Source organism: Stegostoma tigrinum, chromosome 6, assembly GCF_030684315.1.
Source record: "Stegostoma tigrinum isolate sSteTig4 chromosome 6, sSteTig4.hap1, whole genome shotgun sequence".
Classification (NCBI taxonomy): domain Eukaryota; kingdom Metazoa; phylum Chordata; class Chondrichthyes; order Orectolobiformes; family Stegostomatidae; genus Stegostoma; species Stegostoma tigrinum.
The window spans coordinates 3,409,486-3,430,572 of NC_081359.1; the positions used below are offsets into that span (position 1 = coordinate 3,409,486).

Consider the following 21,087-nt stretch of genomic DNA (forward strand, 5'->3'; position numbering starts at 1 on the left):
ATTTAGTGTATTTAAGTCAGAGATAGGTAGTTCTTGATTGGTAAGAAATGAAAGGTTATGGAGAGAAGGCAGGAGAGTGGGACTGATTTGTTCTAGAATAATGGAGGAGACTTGATGGGTTGAATGGTGTAATTCTGCTCCTATATCTTATGATCTTATGGCTTTATAGGCCATCGATAACAAAGCTATGCAATCTGAAAGGCTTATATAGTGGATTTCTGAGGCTTTAATCTGAATTATGACACAATGTTGCATACATATCTTGAATGCTACCAATACACATTGTTTTATTTATTGCTGTAGTAATTAATGTATAATTATCTAATCTTCTGCATGTTAAAAACATAGCTGTAGTTTGGTTTCAAAACAAGAAAACCTTGAAAAGTTAATTGTGTCATTTTCATTGTATTTTGTGAGCAAGCAATAATTTGTGCAAAGCAATATTGGATTGTGAATGATTTTTTTCTGTTTTCTGCAGAACTTGAATATTAAAACGTTGACTGATGATATGGTAAGATTATGTATGTATATTTAGCATCCTTATGTTTTGATTTTACAGAGCTGTAATTTAATTCTGCAGTGCATTAATTAATTGCTTGTTAATATTGGATTAATATTTGTTTTGTCAGCAGCTAAGTCAATCAATCCTCTTAGAATAATTAAGTACTTTGCATAAATATTTTGGTTAGAATGTGATTAAGATTCAAGATTCGTCTTTGTCAGTCCTGCAGATGATAGCAATATCCAGGTTGGATGCTGCATTTGCATTCTGATAAATAATGTAACTAATCATGTGGACAAAACTGTTTCTGAGACTGTTGGACAATATTTCTTTTAAAAGATATTCTTCAGACTTGGACATTCTCTGCATCTGGTTTGAATGGATAGACATCAGCTTTGATCGCTCCAAGATCAGCCAGTATTGAGATATTTTGTAATCAACAAGAAGTCATGATTTCCTCCATTCTCATACTGTATACAAGAACTAAGATTTAAGTGCTAAGCGCACGCATGTATTTATTACAATAAATTTGTACTATTCCACTCCACCTGTTTTTCACAGAAGTGAAACTTGTATTCTACCCATAACAGTTCAGAATTGTGGCCAGTGATATTGTTCTGTAAGAACCTGCATTGGTAAGGGGATTACAAGATTATTTTTGCAGGGACTGATCTATTGCTGAGATTTTTAGGTCTGTTTACAATGTGTCTGTTTCAACTCCTGCCAGAGGTGTGCGTACCGGGAAAGGCACAACTGTTTCATTTGTCCCTCTCGTTCCAAGGAGCATTTGGGACAGTTTGAACTGTATGAAAACTTGCACTTTTAAAGTTCATTTGAAACATTTTACTTCAAACAGTTTATCTATAAACTCTTCTACAGTATTCAGCATGGGGGTCTTGACTCCAAAAGAAGGCCCATCTTTGAACATGTCTTAAAGTTGATCTGAATCAGGAAGAAAAAGAATGGTAAATTTCTGTGGTAGTCTGTTCAGGTCTATTCAGCTTATTAATCAGAGTTGTAAACTTGAATTTTAATAAAAATGCCAAGACAGTTTTAAATATGACAAGTCATAATTTAAACATTAACCAGAATTTACAAATATTAATTGAATCAGTTATAATCAAATCAAAGTAGCTTGCACAAATATAAATCCAGATTATAAACTACAAATGTTATAATAGTTGTTTTATATGGAGTAGATTAAGTAATAAAACAGATGCAATTGCACCACACTATTTCACTTAAAGATCTACTTTCCCTGCTATGCAGACCACCAAGGAACCTGGTCCCAGCATGGTTCAGCTGGAGATGATTCCGATGGTACATTTTTGGTACCAATATTGGTGCCAGTTCTCCATGAACTAGAAACCAACTGTTCCACAACAGTCTTTGAGCTGTACAGTTATCTCTGTAATCCGATTTGCTTGTTGCCAGTTTGCAGCTTGCTTTAGTCATAATGCAGTGATTATGATCTTTGAAGTTCTGCTCAAAGATCATATTGATCATGAAGCGCCTCCTTCATGAAGACCCCATATACATTCCACTACGAAGGAAAACCTGAAGTGAGGCAATCCATCTCAACGGACCCCAGAGTTTAAAAACCAGGCGGGAGAACGCACCGACGCTTCATCGGAGGCTGCACTGAGGATGTTACCCAGCATGTAACGAAATGTACGCGAAACAAGAAACCAGCTCAGCAAGCCAACCAACTTCAATAAGCACATCTTTGGCAAAGGCACATTCAGTAGATTATCTGATATGCAATTCTAGTAGCAGAAAGAGAACCCCTGCTTTTACCTCTAACAGAGAGATGATTAAGAGCTCCCACGTCCAACATGAAGACCCCAGGAACTGCTTCTGAAGGCTATAACTTAAAAAAAAATTCCTTGCTCCCTGCGTGCTTGACTCCCATCCATTAAGACTACTTCTGTTGTTCCAACTTTTACAAAAAAATGGCCTTATAATCTGTATGTTTTATTGGCTTTGGAACAGGCTGCTTGTCATACCGCCTCAGTCTTTCTTGATAAAAAAATCCAGGAAAAAATAGACCTTTCAATGCCATATTATCGTCACAGTCTCAAGCTACAATATTCTCCCAGTATCACATTCCTTTTCGCTCCTTCCACTTAATGTATGCTACGGTGCCGTAGTCAATAAGCTCATCCACCATTCAATCCCCACTCTGATGTAAAGAAGCTTAAGGAACCTCAAACTTATTGGACAATTGTAAGGAAGAGGCTCTTGTGCTTCTGCTTTTGTGAGTCCTTTTATCTCCCTCAGCTGCAGTCACCTTCTCCTGTCCTTAAACTCTGGTCAAATAAGAAGACCCTGTCTAAGAGTTGTGACTGTGTCCTGATGAAAAGAATCCAGGTAACTTTAACCCTCCATGAATCATTTTTTTGAAGCAGTGCCTTGAGGAAAAGCAATGACAAAACTGGTAATGGAAAAATTAGTCCCTTTTTGAATAAGATATAGATTACCCAAAAAAATCTAATCAGATCAAGGTAAACTTCTTTCCACATATTTAAAAATAATGAATGGTTTGGCAGTAAAGCTGTTGACATCTTCAGTTTATCGTCCGCAATTTGAAGGTGCATTAGGAAGATAACATCAGAGTTTACAACCATGATTTTCATCAAAGTTGTCTTCAGAATTTTAAGAGGAATTCCCTTGTTACTGTTTGCCATTAGGAATGCCCCCGGTGAGTCCACAAGATTCAATCATTTTGAACTCTCATGAGGGCATAAGGTGAGAGGACCTCCGAGCTTCGTAACTTTTTTAACTTAAGCTCAGACACCACACTTCTGATCAAATGTCGAGAAAACCTAATCAAAGCATGCGATTTAGCCAAAAGTCACTTGACATGCAATGAAAACTAGAGCAAATCAAAAGACTGAGCTTGGAATTTAGTTCCTGGAAAAGGAAGTGATGTTGCCATCTGTTTCTGGCTAGCCATTTAAGGTGACATTCACTGGATCTTATTAAATCAATGTGAATTATGTCGTGAATGCTTTAGGTAGGATGAGAATGTCAGTATGTGTGATTCAAGTCAATATGTTCATGAGATACTGTGATGCGAGGACAGTCAGAACAGAAGTACATTCACAGTGGTGAATACAACTTTACTTTTATCTCAAGCAATTTATTTATTTTCTATGAACTCATACTCCACTCTACTATTTCAAAAAATTGATTTTCCCAATCAGAATGAAGATCAAAATTCCTCATGAGTAGAGTTGAGTTTATACTAGTTTTCAAGTTTGAATCTTCTACACTACATGTTGAAGCAACATTCAATTAAACAGGGCCAAGAGATCCAACACTGAACTGATGATCTAAGCACTACAAACCTGCCACGTCCAGTCATGAATGGTGGTGATCAGGTAAACAACTAACGAGAGGTGGAGGCTCCATAAATGCTCACCCTCAATGTGTAAGGAAGCCAACACATCAGTGCAAAAAATAAGGAAGCATTTGAAGTGTCAAGTAGATGATCCATTCTAACTTCCTCCTGAGGATCCAGTAACACAAATACCAGTCTTGAACGAACTCAAATTACTTGATGTAATATTAAGAAATGGCTAAAGGCAGTGTATATTGGAAAGACTGTGGGCCCTGATAACATTCTAACAATAGCACTGTAGACTTGGGTCCAGAATTAGCCAACCTGTTCTAGTCGTTAAAACACTGAGTGAACAATAGAGAACTAAACATTACTCCTTGATTTTCAAAGGCATTAGCATTGCTGCTTCATCTGCTTTCAACATCCTAGAATTACCGTTGACCAGAAGCTGAACTGGACTAATGATATGATAAGTACTGTGGTTACAAGACGAGGCCAAGGAGCTCAACTGCATTTAAGGCAAAGCAGCCAGCGTGGTTGACAGTACATTCACACCTTCAACAATCACTGACTTCACCATGAATGCACGGTAGCAAAAATGTGTGTCTCTACAAGATGCACTGCGGAAACTCAGGAAGGTTTTTCTGACAGATGTTCCAAAGCCATGACGTCTACCATGTCAAAAGCAAAAGCAGCAGATGGATGTGTAAACTACTATCTGCCATGTCCCCTCCAAGCCACACACCAACCTGACTTAGAAGTATATTGCTGTTCCTTCATAATCATTTTCTAATGCTTCGTGTCTTCTTTCCAAATTGCACTCTAGTTGTCTATATATTCCATTCACTGCAGCAATACAGAAAGCAGCTCAGTACCAGCTTCTCCAAAACAATTATAGATGGGCAATAAATGATAGCTGACCCAGTGATGCCCACATCCCATGACTGCATAAAAAACTCTGGCTGACAAGACCCATTTTCTTTGCTTTTTCCAATACCCATAGCCATTTTCTAATATTATTTGGCATAGGTTTAATTCACTGAAGACTTGTGTCTGTAATTGTGAGGCTGTCAGGGAAGGGCGCATGGGCCAGGTGCTCAGTATTTCAGACTGAAGCATTTACCAATGTTGTCAGTCAGGTACTTTTGCACTGATGTTTTGAGCTCCCTCAACACTTGGCATGTTCGTGGAGCCTCTTGTCATAGATCAGATTAACCCCCTTCAAATATATTGAGGAGATAGCCTAACCCTAACTTCTATTTTATTTGAAGGCAACTATGAGGTGCTGTGTTCCAGATGTAATTTGATTGGCTACACTATTCGGTTTTTAAGCAAAACACACTTTATTCTTGCCGTACAGTTAAAATACAAACAAACGAAAAAGGAATTGGTATAATTTGGACTTTATTGGAAAACTTAACAGAATAATAGATTATTTAATACCCTAACAGCAACTGTTCCAATATAGTAAGATCCCACACCTTTCACAAATGCATATTCAGTAAAGTAGACTGTCTCAAATGCAACGTTTCTCTAGTCCAGGAGGAAAGAACATCAAGAGAAAATTCTGGCAGAGGGAGAGAACTCAAGAGTTTTGCTTTGGAAGGGAGAAATGTATACCACCTACAAAACCCTAAAAAACTGCTGAAGGCTACATTAAATGCCTCGTTAGTGGGAGCCCGACTCCACCTATTCATGCTGCTCCTATTGTTTCAACATTTTAAAAAAAAAACCCTCAAGGCCTCACATGCTGGTTACTTCATTGGCTTCGAATATACAGCTCCTCAGCTCTGTCTTAAAACCTCTCTTCCAAAACACCAGGACAGAATGCGCCTCTTAAAGCCATAGTATTGCCATACTCTATTCTGATTCATTGCCACGAACATTGGCCGCTGATCCCCCATGAAGTCTCATGGCATCACATCAAAAGAGGAAAATAATGCTGGTAACCGTCCTGCTTAATCGGTTCTACCCCCTATTAAATATCATTTGGAAAAAAATTCTGATTTTTTTGTAGATGGAGAAGAGAGCTTTGGTCTGGTTGATTTGATTTGTTTTGATTTCCTTTGTACTGTGCATTGTGTGCTGCTTCTGTTGTTTACCAGGCGCGAACTCCAACATTGTTGCTTCGCATGGTAGGCTTTTAAAGCATTATTCATACTTTGCCTGCTGTACTCCCCTATATTTCGCATGTAACTATGGTTTAAACCTTGAGATTAATAGTAGAGTGAGTCATATGACAAACCACGAGGTCACAGATTACAGTGATGTGCTATTCTCCTATCTAACGGCTCACGGATGCCCAGTTTTTGGATATGATCTGAATCCACCCCATTCATTGCAGTTGTCATGCCATAATGACTTGCTGCAGGTGCCCTCCATGTCGAGACAGGACTTTGTTTCCTTAAGGTTTTGGGATGGTTGCTCAATAAATACTACATCTGTGCAATGGATTGGTGAGGATGTACTCAAGTATGTCTTCCCTTTTGTTGATTCTGTTACCAAACAGGATCATTCTCTTAATTATGTCCTTCTGATTTTGGACAGCAGTGATTTCACACTACCGTTCTTCATGATAGTTGCCTACTCCTGGTACATTCTGTGCCCGTGCTACACTCAGATATGTTTTTGCAAACAGTGTTTAATAGGGAGGAGAACCAATTAATCAGTTGAGGCAGGATGGTTGCCAGAATTACTTTCCATGTTTGATGTGATGCAATGAGACTTCATGGGGTCAGCAGATTAGGGTGAAGATTCCAGAGTCGCACTCCTGCAACTGTATACAGCTCATGATGCTTGTATTTTTTGGACTAGTTACGGATTTGTCATCTTCTTAATCTGAAGTTTTGACTCTAATTATTGAGGTCTACAAAGAAAGCCGATTGTAAATACCTAATTTTCTGAAAAAATGTTTTGCAGCTTGACAGATTTGCCAGCATCCGAGTCCCAGGCAGCAAACGGAGCAGACCAGTTGTCCCAAATGTCAGGCAAACACATCTTTTGAGTCGTGGCTGGTCTGCACAATCAGCAGAATATGAATATCCCTCCAAGCAGCTCCCAGAGAAGGAAGTTATTTCACTCTTTGAAAAGATGATGGTAACTATTTTTTTGCACCATGATCTACTGCTTACATCGTAAAGTTTTATTTGCTTAATTCTTATGATCTTCATTCCTTTGAACAAAAATGTTAAAATATTAGGTGGTTTTAGAATTGCATGTGAGTTTTTTGAGGAAGGTAATCATAGATCATAGAATCCCTATAGTGTGAAACAGGTCCTTCGACCCAACAAGTCCACACCGATCCACAGAGCAGCCACCCCAACAGTTTCTAAGCATGAAATATATGTTCTGAGTTCCTGAGCAGTTGTATAAGTAACACATGCATTGTGCACCATGCAGTGAACTTTGTTTGTGATTAGCTCTGTGCATGTGTTATAAACCACACTTGAACTGTTTTATATGTTGACATTGCAAAAATGAATTCTGTGAAGATTGTACATCACTGTCTGGATGCTTTATTTGCATTTGGAATTTTTATTTTTAATATGACATTCACTACAAATTATGATTACAACTGTATTCTATGGTATTGTACAATAAGTGGCCTACACCACACAAAGCTTAACTGAATTATGCCGCAATGACAACATACTTCAACTCTCCCATTTATTCATCGAGAGGTTAAGTTACTTCGATTTGGGCATCGTGAATAAGGTGAACATGTGATTAATGTTGTTAATGTCATTGATCTCGCAAGAAAACATGGGTTGCCAGGAACAGTTTTGAAGATTGGTTTATTTCTTAATGCTGTGCTACTGTTGAAAATCATTGCGATGGTAAGAAAGCTTGCCCATAAAGTATTCTTGCTTCCAGACAATGCCATGGATCATCCAAAAACTTAAAACATTTATCTGATAATATTAGGTTTGAATTTCTCCCCAAGAATATTGTGGCTTTTGGGGGAAGATGACAATGCTGTGGACAATGAAGAGACCAAAGTAATTTGTCAAATCACAATAACAATATTGAGCATGTTGCCGAGTTGATGTCCATTTCTGCAGCTAATTGTTCAAGATATGAATCCCATGATAAATTAGAACTTCAGTGTTTGTCGTGAATTGTCGTGAATATCTACTGCATGTTATAGAGTGATCGACAGACAAAGACAGAAGTTTTCCAAACCGACAATGATGGGCCAGATTTTCGACAAAAGTTGAGTGTGGACTTCATAGACATTCCATCAGTTTTCCCTTCGTGAACTGCATCAGTTGAAGTGAGCAAATCAGATTGTGAGGAGTCTTTTACAAATATCCATAGCGTTCAGGACATTAAATGCCAATGTTCTACCAGCTATAATTTTATTTTTACTTAGACCGGTGTTTCACTGTTTAATGCAAATTACGTTTTTTTGTGTCTTAAATTGCCAGTTGGAAAAGTATCCCACACTTATTAAGTGCAGTTTTCTTGGGAAATCAGATTTTATTAAATTTTTTGATAAGCTAAATGAGTCATGTGACTCTAATTTGGTTTTGCAACTCTGGAGTAATAAAAGTTGTAGAAGATCATGTGCTGTGAATAGTTATGATATTTCGTTTGGTTTTATTAACTCAGTTTAATGTGCATCTTTTAAATGTGTGCCTTCATTCACCCTTATCTTCAGGGCACTGTCAGTAATTTTGTCACTGTAATGCTGTACTTTGCTTCATATTTAATGCAGCAGATGTCTGCAATTAATTAGAACACAAGAACATAAAGAACATAAGAACTAGGAGCAGGAGTAGGCTGTTCGGCTCTTCGAGCCTGCTCCGCCATTCAGTAAGGCCATGGCTGATCTATTCGTGGACTCAGATCCACTTACCCGCATTCACACCATATCCCTTAATTCCTTTACTGTTCAAAAAAAAATCTACCTTAGCTTTAAAAACGTTTACTGAAGTAGCGTCAACTACATCACTGGGCAAGGAATTCCATAGATTAACAACCCTCTCAATGAAGAAGTTCCTTCTCAATTCAGTCCTAAATCTGCTCCCTCTAATCTTGAGGCTATGCTCTCTTGTCCTAGCTTCTCCTGCCAGTGGGAACATTTTCTCTACTTCTATCTTATCTATTTCCTTCATAATTTGATATGTTTCTACAAGAACCCCCCTCAATCTTCTGAATTCCAATGAATATAATCCCAATCTACTCAGTCTGTCCTTATAAGTCAAGCCCCTCAACTCTGGAATCAACCTAGTGAAGCTCCTCTGCACACACTCCAGTGCCAGTACATCCTTCCTCAAGTAAGGAGACCAAAACTGCACATAGTACTCCAGGTGTGGCCTCACCAGCACCTTGTACAGCTGCAACATAACCTCTCTGCTTTTAAACTCAATTCTTTTAGCAATGAAGGACAAAATTCGATTTGCCTTCCTAATTACTTGTTGTATCTGCAGATCAACCTTCTGTGAATCATGTACAAGGACACCCAGGTCCTTCTGCTTAGCAGCATGCTGCAACTTTTTATCATTCAATTAATAATCCTTTTTATTATTACTCCTACCAAAATATATGACTTCACATTTATTTATATTGTATTCCATCTGCCAGACCTTTGCCCACTCCCTCAATGCATCTATGTTCCTCTGCAAAGTTTCACAGTCCTCTGCACGCTTTGCTCTGCCACTCATCTTGGTGTCATCTGCAAACTTTGACACCCTACATGTGGTCCCTAACTCTAAATCATCAAGATAAATTATAAATAATTGCATTCTCAACACCGATCCCTGAGGCACACCACTAATCACTGATTGCCAACCAGAATAGCACTCATTTATCCCTACTCTTTGCTTTCAGTTAGTCAACCAATCCTCTATCTATGCTAACAGTGGTTGTCCTTGGAAGAAATGTCAAGCAAGTTCGGCTTATACTCATTTGAGTTTAGAAGAAGTCTTAAGATTCCAAGAAGCCTTGACGGCGTAATTGCTGAAAGTATATTTTCCTTCGCTGGTCAATCCAGAACTACAGGGTAGTTTACCGGAAATGAGAGAATTTCTTCTTTTAGTGCATCAGTAATTTTTGACATTTTCTGCCCTCACTGAGAGCAGTGGTGATGTAAAGCACTACATCATGCATCCTTATCTTATTCAGCACCCTCTTGTGTGGCACCTTGTTGAAGACCTTTTGGAAATCTAGGTTCACCACATCCACTGGGTCCCCATTGTCCACCTAGCTCGGAATATCTTGGTATAATTCCAGAAGATTTGTCCAGCATAACCTGCCCTTCATGAACCCATTCTGTGTCTGCCCAACGGGACAGTTTCTATCAAGATGTCTTGCTATTTCTTCCTTGATAATAGACTTAAGCATCTTCCCCACTACACTAGTTAAGTTAACTGGTCTATAATTCCCCGACTTTCATCTACCTCCTTTTTTAAACAGTGGCATCACATTTGCTGTTTTCCAATCTGCTGGGACTGTCCCAGAGTCTAGCGAATTTTGGAAAATTACCACCAGTGCACCTGCTGTTTCTCCCTCCATCTCTTTTAGTACCCTAGGAAGCATTCCATCAGGGCCAGGAGACCTACCAATCCTTAGCTCCATTAGCTTGCCCAACACTACCTCTTCCGTAATAATGATTGTTTCCAGGTCCTCACCTACCTTCGTTTCTTTGTCAATTACTGGCATGTTATTACATAATTATTAATAATATCATCCTGATAATAATATGATCATGAGAAATAGGAATGGGTGTAGGCCATTGATCTCAATGCATCTCCTTTGTCGTTCATTAAGATTAAGGCTAATGTGATGATGGTCTTAACTCCATTTTCCTGTCTGCCCTCCATAACTGAACTCCCTTGTCAATCAAAAATTTGTCTAACCCAGCTTTACATCACCACTGCTCTCGGTGAGGGCATAAAATGTCAAAAATTACTGATGCGCTAAAAGAAGAAATTCTTTCTCATTTCCAGTAAACTACCCCGTAGTTCTGGATTGACCAGCGAAGGAAAATATACTTTCAGCAATTACGCCGTCAAGGCTTCTTGGAATCTTAAGACTTCTTCTAAACTCAAATGAGTATAGGCTGAACTTGCTTGACATTTCTTCCAAGGACAACTGCTGTTATTCTGAAATCACCCTAGTGAGCCCTCTCTTAGTACTCTCAGTACAAATATGCCCCTTTAAGCAAGGAATTTGAAACTGTATGCAGTGATTCCAGTGCGGTATCTTGTGTCCTGTACAGTTCAAAGTACAGTACAAGACTTTCCTACCTTTATACTCTATCCCTCTTGCAATGCAGTCATGGCATTTTTGCTGATTGGAATTGTTGTTGCATCCATGCCTGATTTAGTATGTTGAGAGTATAATTCTTACTCCAGAGATGAGAGCCATTTTTATCTATGTTGTACTTTGTTGTTTTCTGAGAGATTGCTGCATTATCGAATGTGTTGCCTCTTACATGAGGCTTTGAATTGTCAAAATATCTGTTCAGGTGGGTGCAAATTCCCTCCTTTACACCTTACAGAAAAGAAAAAGGAATATTCTTGTGTCTTGATCAGTGTTTATCTCTTAAGCTAACAAAATTCAGCAGATGAATGGTTCATACTGTTGTGGAATCTTGTTGCACATGGATTTTTTACTGGATTTGCCAGTATAGCTACAGAGAATGAACTTGTATCATACGCTAAAGAAAATTCTTTATTGGCTATACAGCATTGGGAGTGTTCTGCGAATGAGAGACACAAAAAGTTTAATGGCTTTGTTCTTCATACCTCCATCTGATCTGATTTTGGTAAGACTGCAGTGTGAAACTTTGAAAATTTTCTTCCTCGGATTTAGAAGGTGAGCATTTGGGAAATTATTAGTTGAACCTCAATTAATATCTGCCTTTAAAGTTCACAGTGGATAAATGACAACGCTCGTGAATAAACACTTTGGGATAGTATTCATTAGATGTAAGTGATGATATAAAAAGCAATACATTTCCAGTAAGTTAACTTGAGCTAATTACCTTCACAGGAAGATATGAACTTAAATGAAGAACGAAAGGCTCCACTACGCGAGAAGGATTTGGCTATTAAAAGAGAAATGGTTGTGCAATATATTGACACAACTTCTAACATTGTGAGTAAAATATGAGGCATTTGTGATTTTTCTTGGCAAATGATATGATTATCAATGCAGTTGACATTTGAAAATAAGCTGAATGATAAAGCGCTTTTCCAGATATCAGATAGCTGACAATCATTAAAGTGGATTTAATGAAACTTGGGCTATCTTGAAATCTATTCAAGTTCACTACCCAAATTTTAAAAGTGTAATTTAACTAGGATCTTGTGACACTGTTCAAAGCAAGCATTTCGAATTCATATTTGTGTGCACTGTACTCTGTATTTCCCACGACTTTGTTAATGACTTTTCTGTACAAAACGTTTCTTGTGCTTTTACAATATAGAGTATGTTAAAAATGTCAAGATGGCTCACTAAATCACCACCTGTGTATATGCAGATGATGCCATTGACTCCTGGCGTTCATCTAGGTAGGGAATCAAGTCCATGTGACAGTTAAGGAAGAATAATCATTAACAGCAATATGGAACAAACCTGAGTGATAATTTATTTGAAAGATAAATGGAAGTTAGAAGTATTTTTAGTTGATGCGTCCCTGTGTCTACTTTTAGTGTGCAAAATCCTCCCTCACTTGATCAAATTAAGTTCAGAGTTTGGAGCTTTTGATTTGTGAAACTTAAAAGTCAATGACATGTGATGGCCGAGATTGGAACCCAAAATGAAGAATTTCATTAATTTTGTACTTAAGGGGGTGCAGAGAAAACTGTTCAAGAAAGTTGCTCCAACCCAATCACTTTATCAGATTTTTCAGGTGTTAAAAACAGCTCATGTGAAAAGCATTATACGATATTCATGTGACCTCAGTGCACGTGTGTGCTCTTTGTGCCTCCAAAAGATGCGTTCATATGTAAAAACATAGGAAAAAAATGGTAATCATTTTCTCTGAATTTAAATTGATTTTCTTTGGGAAAAACAAAGGAATTTTAAGTTACCTTGGGGAAAAATAATTGTAGCATTGTTATTTAAGTGTTTCTGATCTCTTGAATATGAGTGACCTATGGCTGTTGACTATCTTGAGTAAAATGTATAAGTTAAGCACTGTTATTATTTATCTGTTGCCCTGTTTTTACTTTGGATACGTGAGTTCCAGTCTCAAATTTTTCTCACAAAGAAGATTATTTTTCGTCTTCTCAAAGTGATAAGGAATGTGTACTGCATATGTCATCTTTATTGGATAACTCAGTGATTAGATTAGATTCCCCACTGCATATTTATTGTTTGTTCTGATAGATACTGCTGCTGTCCTTTGAGCACTGAAAATCATGGATAATGCAGATTTACCTTTGGAAACTGCTGTTTACAGTGAATGTCCAGAAAGTGTGGGCCAAGATCCTCACAATGAGGAGACATGCAAAAGGCAGATAATTATGTTTTCAAAATCCCTGGGCATTGCTCACAGACAAAAATAAAATCACTGAACTTCTGAAACTGGGTTCTTGCTTCTTTCCTAGTTTCTAATTTTATTTGTATGCATTTCTTTTCCCTATAGTTCCATCGTCTTTTTTTTAACATGAAAGAAAGCCCTTCAGTCTATGGTTATCGACGCCTCTAATAACTGGAAAGGTTTCTGCCCATATACCCTATTTATGCCTTTGGAACTTTGAACTCCTCAGTCAGGTCCTGCTCAGACTTCTCTGCAGTAAGAAAACAACCAGTCTGTCTAGTTTATTTTTATTACCTAATAGCTCCAAACCAAGCACGCACTGGTGAACCTCTTCTGCACTCCTAATTGTGCAAACACATTCTTGCTTTAACTGACAACTCAAATTGTACATAGCACTCCAGCTAGAGTGTAGCTGATGTCACATACTGCTACATCATTACCTCTTTGCCTTGATTAATACAGGCAAGTATCCCACATGTCCTTTTAATCACCTTGTCTACCAGTTTTGCTCCCTTCAAGAATCTATGGATTTGTACACCAAGGCCCTTGTGTACTTTCCAAGTTTTGTCTATTCGACTTGTACTTCTTTGCCTTGTTATTCTTCCCGAAATACATCACCTCACTTCAGGATTATACTGCGTTTGTCACTATTCAGCCCAAATGACCAACCTGTCTGTATCATTCTGTATTCAAAGGCGCTTCTCCTTTCCTCAACTGCACGACCCTCATCTATCCTTTAGTCATCTCTTCAAAACATTCAATCAAATTTGTCAGATGTGATTTGCCCAGACAAAGCCGTGCTGACAATCCTTGATTAATCCATGCCTGTCCAAATTGAGATTAACTGTGTTCTTCAGACTTCTTTCCAATAGTTTCTCTACCACTGATGTTAGACTCACTGGCCTGCAGTTTCCTGCTACTGTCTTGAATCTTCCAGATATGTTCTTTTTGCTCTTATATTGACTTTATGATTTGCATTTTTCTCATTGTGGGACTGTGAGACTGTCTAGATGATGTTAACTGAGTAACATGATTCTTTATATTTCCTGTACTTCTGACTTGCTACCATTTCCATGCTACTGAGTATGATGGCGATACCACTTTACGTTATTACTCAACTGAACCACTTTGTTTTGTTTATGTACCTTTTTTATGCATCAACACAAATTAAATGTCCCATTTGAAAGAGTGCTCCTTTTTCTGCATTTTTAAGAACCTCCGGGAAGCTAGGGAGGAGGTGGCAGAGCCTTTGGCCTTGGTCTCTGAGTCCTCATTGTCTATAGGTTCAGTACCAGAGGACTGAAGGATTGCAAATGTGCCCTTTTCTAAAAGGGCAGCCGAGATGCCCCAGGTAGTTATAGACCTGTGAGCCTTACGGCTGTTGTAGGAAAAGTTTTGGAAAGGATTATAAGAGATACGATTTATAATCATCTCGCAAACAACAATTTGATTGGAGATACTCAGCATGGATTCGTCAAGGGCAGGTCGTGTCTCACAAACCTCATTGAGCTTTTTGAGAAGGTGACCAAGCATGTGGATGAAGGTAAGTTGACGTGGTGTACATGGACTTCAGTAAAGCCTTTGATAAGGTTCCACATGGTAGGCATAGTTCCACGTGGAGAAAATACAGAGGCATGGGATTGAGGGAGATTTAGCAGTTTGGATTAGAAACTGGCTTTCTGTAAGAAGGCAACGAGTGGTGGTTGATGGAAAATGTTCAGCCCGGAGTCCGGTTACTAGTGGTGTGCCTCAAGGATCTGTTTTGGGACCACTGCTGTTTGTAATTTTTATAAATGACTTGGACGCAGGTATAAGTGGATGGGTTAGTAAGTTTGCAGATGACACTAAAGTTGGTGGAGTGGTGGACAGTGTGGAAGAATGTTTCAGGTTGCAGGGAGACTTGGACAAACTGCAGAATTGTGCTGAAAGGTGGCAAATGGAGTTCAATGCGGATAAATGTGAGGTGATTCACTTTGGGGAGAATAATAGGAAGGCAGAATATTGGGTCAATGGAAAGATTCTTGGTAGTGTGGATGTGCAGAGGGATCTTGGTGTCCATGTACATAGATCCCTGAAAGTTTGCTCCCAAGTTGATAGTGCTGTTAAGAAGGCTTACGGTGTGTTAGGTTTTATTGGTAGAGGGATTGAGTTCTGGAACCATGATGTCATGTTGCAATTTGTACAAAACGCTATTGCAGCCTCATTTGGAATGTTGCGTGCAGTTCTGGTCACCCCATTACAGGAAGGATATGGAAGCATTGGAAAAGGTGCAGAGGAGATTTACCAGGATGTAGCCTGGTCTTGAACGAAGGCCTTGTAAAGAAAGGCTGAGGGACTTGGGTCTGTTCTCATTGGAAAGAAGGAGGCTAAGAGGGGATTTAATAGAGACATACAAGATGATCAGAGGATTAGATAGGGTGGACAGTGAGAGTCTTTTTCCGAGTATGATGATTTCAGTTTGTACGAGGGGGCATAGCTACAAATTGAGGGGTGATAGCTTTAAGACAGATGTCAGAGGCAGGTTCTTTACTCAGAGAGTGGTAAGGGCGTGGAATGCCCTGCCTGCCAATGTAGTGAACGCAGCCACATCAGGGGTATTTAAACAGTCCTTGGATAAGCAGATGGATGATGATGGGATAGTGCAGGGGGAGGGGCCTAGATTACTTCACAGGTCGGCGGAACTTCGAGGCCAAAGGGCCTGTTCTGTGCTTTATTGTTCTATGTTCTGTAAACTCTTTATGTGATCATTTTTAACAAGTGTACCTTTTACATGCTACCACAAAATGAAAAATTCTCGAATTAAAATATTATTCATGGCATTGATGATGTCTTTGAAAAATGTCTCTTGCATTTTTTTCAGTAAAGTAACAGAAAAAAAAAGTTGACAGTTGTCTACAGGCGCTGTAAGTAAAATGAGAGTTGTGCACAAGTAATCATTTAGTATTCAGCTTCTCACTGTGAATGCTTCATCTTAAGGCATATGTTATGAAGAAAGAGAGGTTAAATGAAAAATATCCCTGATTTCACTTTATAAATAATAAGTAACTATTTATTTATTCCTAACAGTGATCAAATGAATAGAACAACCAACAAACTGAACAATTCCACCCAACTGCTAACTACTCCCCAACTGAAAACAATTTCTACTGGAATGTTACTCCATTAAACACAAGGCCCACTTATATAACTCAAATAGTGAGAAGAAAAAAACGTAAAACTTAGTTTCTTAAAGTCCACACACAATGTGTCTTCTGGAATTCTCTGTCTATGCCACTGTCTCTCCAGTCATTAATGACTTTCATTTGCTGTTCTCAAGTCATAAACACCTTTCTTCTGCTGATCCTGCTGTGAGGGATGTTTTCTTTGTGAAGACTCTTAGCGAGAAGTACCCTGGTACCTTTTATGGATAAGCTGGTGTTTACTTAGGCTAGTGATTGCTAGGTACTTATTTCTCAAATGGTGGTTCGCTCTTCCACCAACTTTCAAAAGCCTCTCCTCACATACATGGATGACATATTGATTTTCTTACAGTAACATTGGTCTGAGGTTGTCAAAACCATCAGATGTAAATTCAGAGAGTAAGAACTGCTGATACTGGAGAATCTGAGGTAACAAGGTGTAGAGCTGGATGAACTCAGCAGGCCAAGCAGCATCTGAAGTAGGGCCTAGGCCCGAAACGTCAGCCTTCCTGTTCCTCTGATGCTGCTTGGCCTGCTGTGTTCATCCAGCTCTACACCTTGTTATCTAAGCCTGTAGGGGTGTTGTTTAATATTCACTACTTTAGCCTCACGTACTATAATGTTAGTCCTCTTCCGTTGTATTCCTACAGATGTCCTGATATTGCTGCAATAAGCCTTTTAATTGAGTTCTCTGTTCCTTACAGTTAACACACTCTCCTATCCCATTCTCCAAGACCTTCCTCATAATTCTGAGGCAAATCACCATCCACATCATCTGGATTTGATTTCTTACACTGACGGGTGGTAATTGATACCTGTTTCTCTGGTTCCCTGTCCCTGTGATAGTAAGGTTTCAGCATATTCCCGTTACATACCCACGTAAAAGTTTTGCCTATCTGGCACCTTTACCAGATAATTCACCTGACTCAACATCTACTGAATCTGATAGGGACCACTAAACCTTGCTTTGAAGATATCTCCTACCATTTGTAATGTCATCAATATTTTTTCCCCATGGGCAAATGTATGAATTTTAGATTTCTTAGATGCTTCTTGCTTCATTAGATGCTGTATCGCCTACAGATGTTGTCTAACTAATTCACCTACTCTGTTTAATCTTTCTCTCACTTCAGATATATAATTCAACTGTGAGACCTCTGATTTCAGACCTATCAGCTTTTCCTTAAATAATTTTAAGGGCCCTCTTACTTCATGTTTGAATATCAACTCAAATGGAGTAAACTGAGTTGATTCATTTGGAGCATCTCTGATGGCAAACAGTATAAATGGGATATCTTTATCCCAATCATTGGATAATCCTAGCAATAAGCCCTCAGTGTGGTCTTCATCAACTGATGTCACTTTTCTGGTGGTCCCTGGGATTCAGGATGGTAAGTGCTTGATTTTGAAGTGTTTGATGGCTGAACTATCCATGATCTCCTTAAATAGTTTAGCAGTAAAATTGGATGCTTGGTCTGACTGAATCTCCCTGGGTAATCCATAATGGGTAAAGAAAGGAAGCTACTCCTCCACAACCTTTTTTGTCTTGTCATTCCATAACAGAATTGACTCCGAAAATCTGGTAGACACATCCATTATGGTTAGCAAATACTGGTTTCTACCTTTGGTTTTAGGGAGGGGACCTACACAATCAATCATAACCCATGTGAAAGATACTTCAAATGCAGGAATTAGCATCAAAGGTACTGGTTTTATTACTGTCTGTGGTTTTCCTACCATTTGACTTGTATGACAGGTATGGCAAAATTCAACCACATCTGTATGTAATCCACGCCAATAGAAATGCTTTTGTATCTTAGTCTGAGACTTCATCACTCCTAGATAACCTCCTGCAGGTAATTCATGTGCTATCTGCAATACTTCCTGTCTGTATTCTATTGACAAAACAATCTGGTGCACTTTCGCCCCATCTCATCTGCACACACCTGCCAAGGTCTCCATTTTCACTTGTGGATTCTATCCTTAAGATAATAACATTTGGGATGCATTCTTATTCCATTTCTAAGTTGGCTGAATGATACAAACCTTTCATTGTCTCATCCTTTTGTTGTAACTCCATTTATCTTTCACAACTAAATACCCCTGCCTGATTCTCTACATGTTCAGGATTTTCCTTTACCATTTCATCGAACAGGGTGTCAACTAACTAGACCTCAACTCCTTCGTCTTTCTCTTTGGTTTTTGTGTCTTGTAACTTATAATTGTAGGTTCTTGTACCACACAGTCTGGAAAAATGCCAGGGTTTTATTTTAAACTCCTCAGCTCCCTGGTTTTCCTTCGGCTTCTCCACTACTAGGGGTGTCACTCCCACCTTTGATCCTGCTAGGTCATTTCCAAGAAGAAGCTCTACTCCTTGAATAGACACTTTATCAATCACTCCCTCTGTCACTTCCCTCGTCTTGATTGGACTTTCCATCCTGATCTTACATAGGGGAACGCTAAATCTCTCTCCATTTATTCCACAAATTACACCTGTCACGGCTGACATTTCAGAAGAAATGCAAACACTTCCATGGACTGTTTTAAGAGACTGGTTAGCTTATGTATCTGTCAAAATTTTAACTCCTTCACCTTCGCCCCCTGTTCTTCCTGAGTAAACCTTGCCACAGATGTGAAGTGTTTGTAGAGATCAGGCACCATCTCACTATCACACCCGTGATTAGGCTGTGCATTCTCCTGTAGTTCCTCAACTTCTTCTAGGATTTCCTTCACTACCTCAACTCGTCCCACTGGTTTAGCCTGTTTTACCACATGCTTTTTCCCAATGCTTTTCTTAAACCACTGGCGCTGTGACATTAGGTGCTGCACTCTGTTACGGGGAAAATACCTGAGGCCTTTCACTTCCTTTTCACTCTCTTGGGTTTCTTTTTCACCTGTGGTAAATTGTTCCCAGTGTGATCTCCTTTTTGTTTTTCATTGAATGATCTCCTATTTTCCCAATTTTTATCCCTCATGGAATGAAGTTGCTGTCAGAAGCTAAATTTTGATTTATGCACTAATGCGTATTTATCTGTCATTGCAGCAGCTCTTCTTGGTGTTTGAACTTTTTATTCCTTAACAGAAGTTCTTATCATTTCTGGAAATGAATTTTTAAACTCCTCCCACAGAATGATCTCTCTGAGATCCTTGTATGTTTTTTCTATTTTGAATGATCTCACCCATCTATCGAAGTTGCCATGTTCAATTTTTTTCATACTCGACACAAGTCTGTCCTGATTCATTCCTTACATTTCTGAACCATTGTCTATATGCATCTGGTATTAATTCGTAGACACTCAAAATAGCCTGTTGCGCTGCTTCATAGTCTCGTGACATCTCAGTGGACAGTGCTGCAAAGACTTCGCTAGCCCTTTGTACCAACTTGGTCTGAATTAACATTACTCACACAATCTCTGGCCAATTCATCTGCTCAGCCAGTTTCTTGAAGGAAATAATAAGGGCTCGTACATCTTTTTCATAAAACTTTAGCAATGTTTGGGCACATTTGTTTATATCAAACTGTTGGCTACGATGATCCTCATGGTGGTTCGCTGTCCCGCTGACTTTGAAAAACCCTTTCCTCGTATACCTACATTGATATACACATCAATTTTCTTACAATAGTATTAGTCCGAGGTTGTCAAAACCATCAGATTTAAATTCAGTTGGCTTTTAATTGCTAAGTGCTTGGTTTAAATTAATTGGCTGATTCCATCTCATTGCCAAAACATCAAAACATGCTTATGGCTTCTAATCAAGCAGCCAATTGATACGTTTCCATTTTAGAACTGGCTATACATCTTCAGCTACATACAGACACTTTTTTCTCCCCGAATAAATTTCTAAGCTTAGAAAAGAACTGTAATTCTCCAAGGGACCACACACTTTTTTCCCTTATCACTTTTTGCTGCAAACAATTTCTGGGTCCCTGCCTTCCCATTCACGATTACTCTACAAAAATTCATAACACATACAAATAACAAGAGTTAGCTACCAGCGCCAATAGATAACAATGGAGGTATGTCTGAGGCCTTCACAGGATGAGAAAAATGTAGTGGTTGCAGAACTTGAAGTTTTTTCTGAAGCAATATATCCAAGATATCACCACAGTAAAAGAGGACTCATGGATGGACCACCAGTCTTTGGGAAATACTGCACAATGGCCTCATCTTGGCCTTGTACTTAAGAGAGCAATAAACTTGACAATGAAACCAATTACAAAGCAATACTAGAACTATTATTACAGTTTTATTCAACAAGCTAAGGGATTGAAGTACAAATTGTAAAGTAAATCTGAAATTCTAATAGGTCACATGGCTAGCTAGGATTATACATAATTATTCAGCTCAGGTCTGTAGCATTTGGTCTCACTGGTTTATGCTCCACTTGAGCCTTATCCAATATTTCCTAAGTCTGACAATGTAATTCCATTATTTCCTTTTCTCTCATATGCCTGTCTAGATTTTGCTTTATTGCATCTGCATTACTCACTTTAGTTGTTGCCTGTGAAAGCATGCTTCACATTCTTACCATTCACTTGATAAAAAAGGTTTCTCCTGAATTCACTGTT

The 21,087-nt window shown here is 38.7% G+C and overlaps 1 protein-coding gene across 1 annotated transcript in view; it reads left to right on the forward strand.

Annotated features, from left to right (window-relative positions):
* The window catches only part of LOC125453325 (protein diaphanous homolog 3-like), a 507,084-nt gene that overhangs the window by 46,494 nt on the left and 439,503 nt on the right, over positions 1–21,087 (forward strand). The window contains exons 2-4 of the mRNA XM_059646411.1: positions 479–511; positions 6,765–6,941; positions 11,844–11,948. Of these exons, the coding sequence (XP_059502394.1) occupies positions 479–511; positions 6,765–6,941; positions 11,844–11,948 (315 nt within the window). The remainder of the gene's footprint in view (positions 1–478; positions 512–6,764; positions 6,942–11,843; positions 11,949–21,087) is intronic.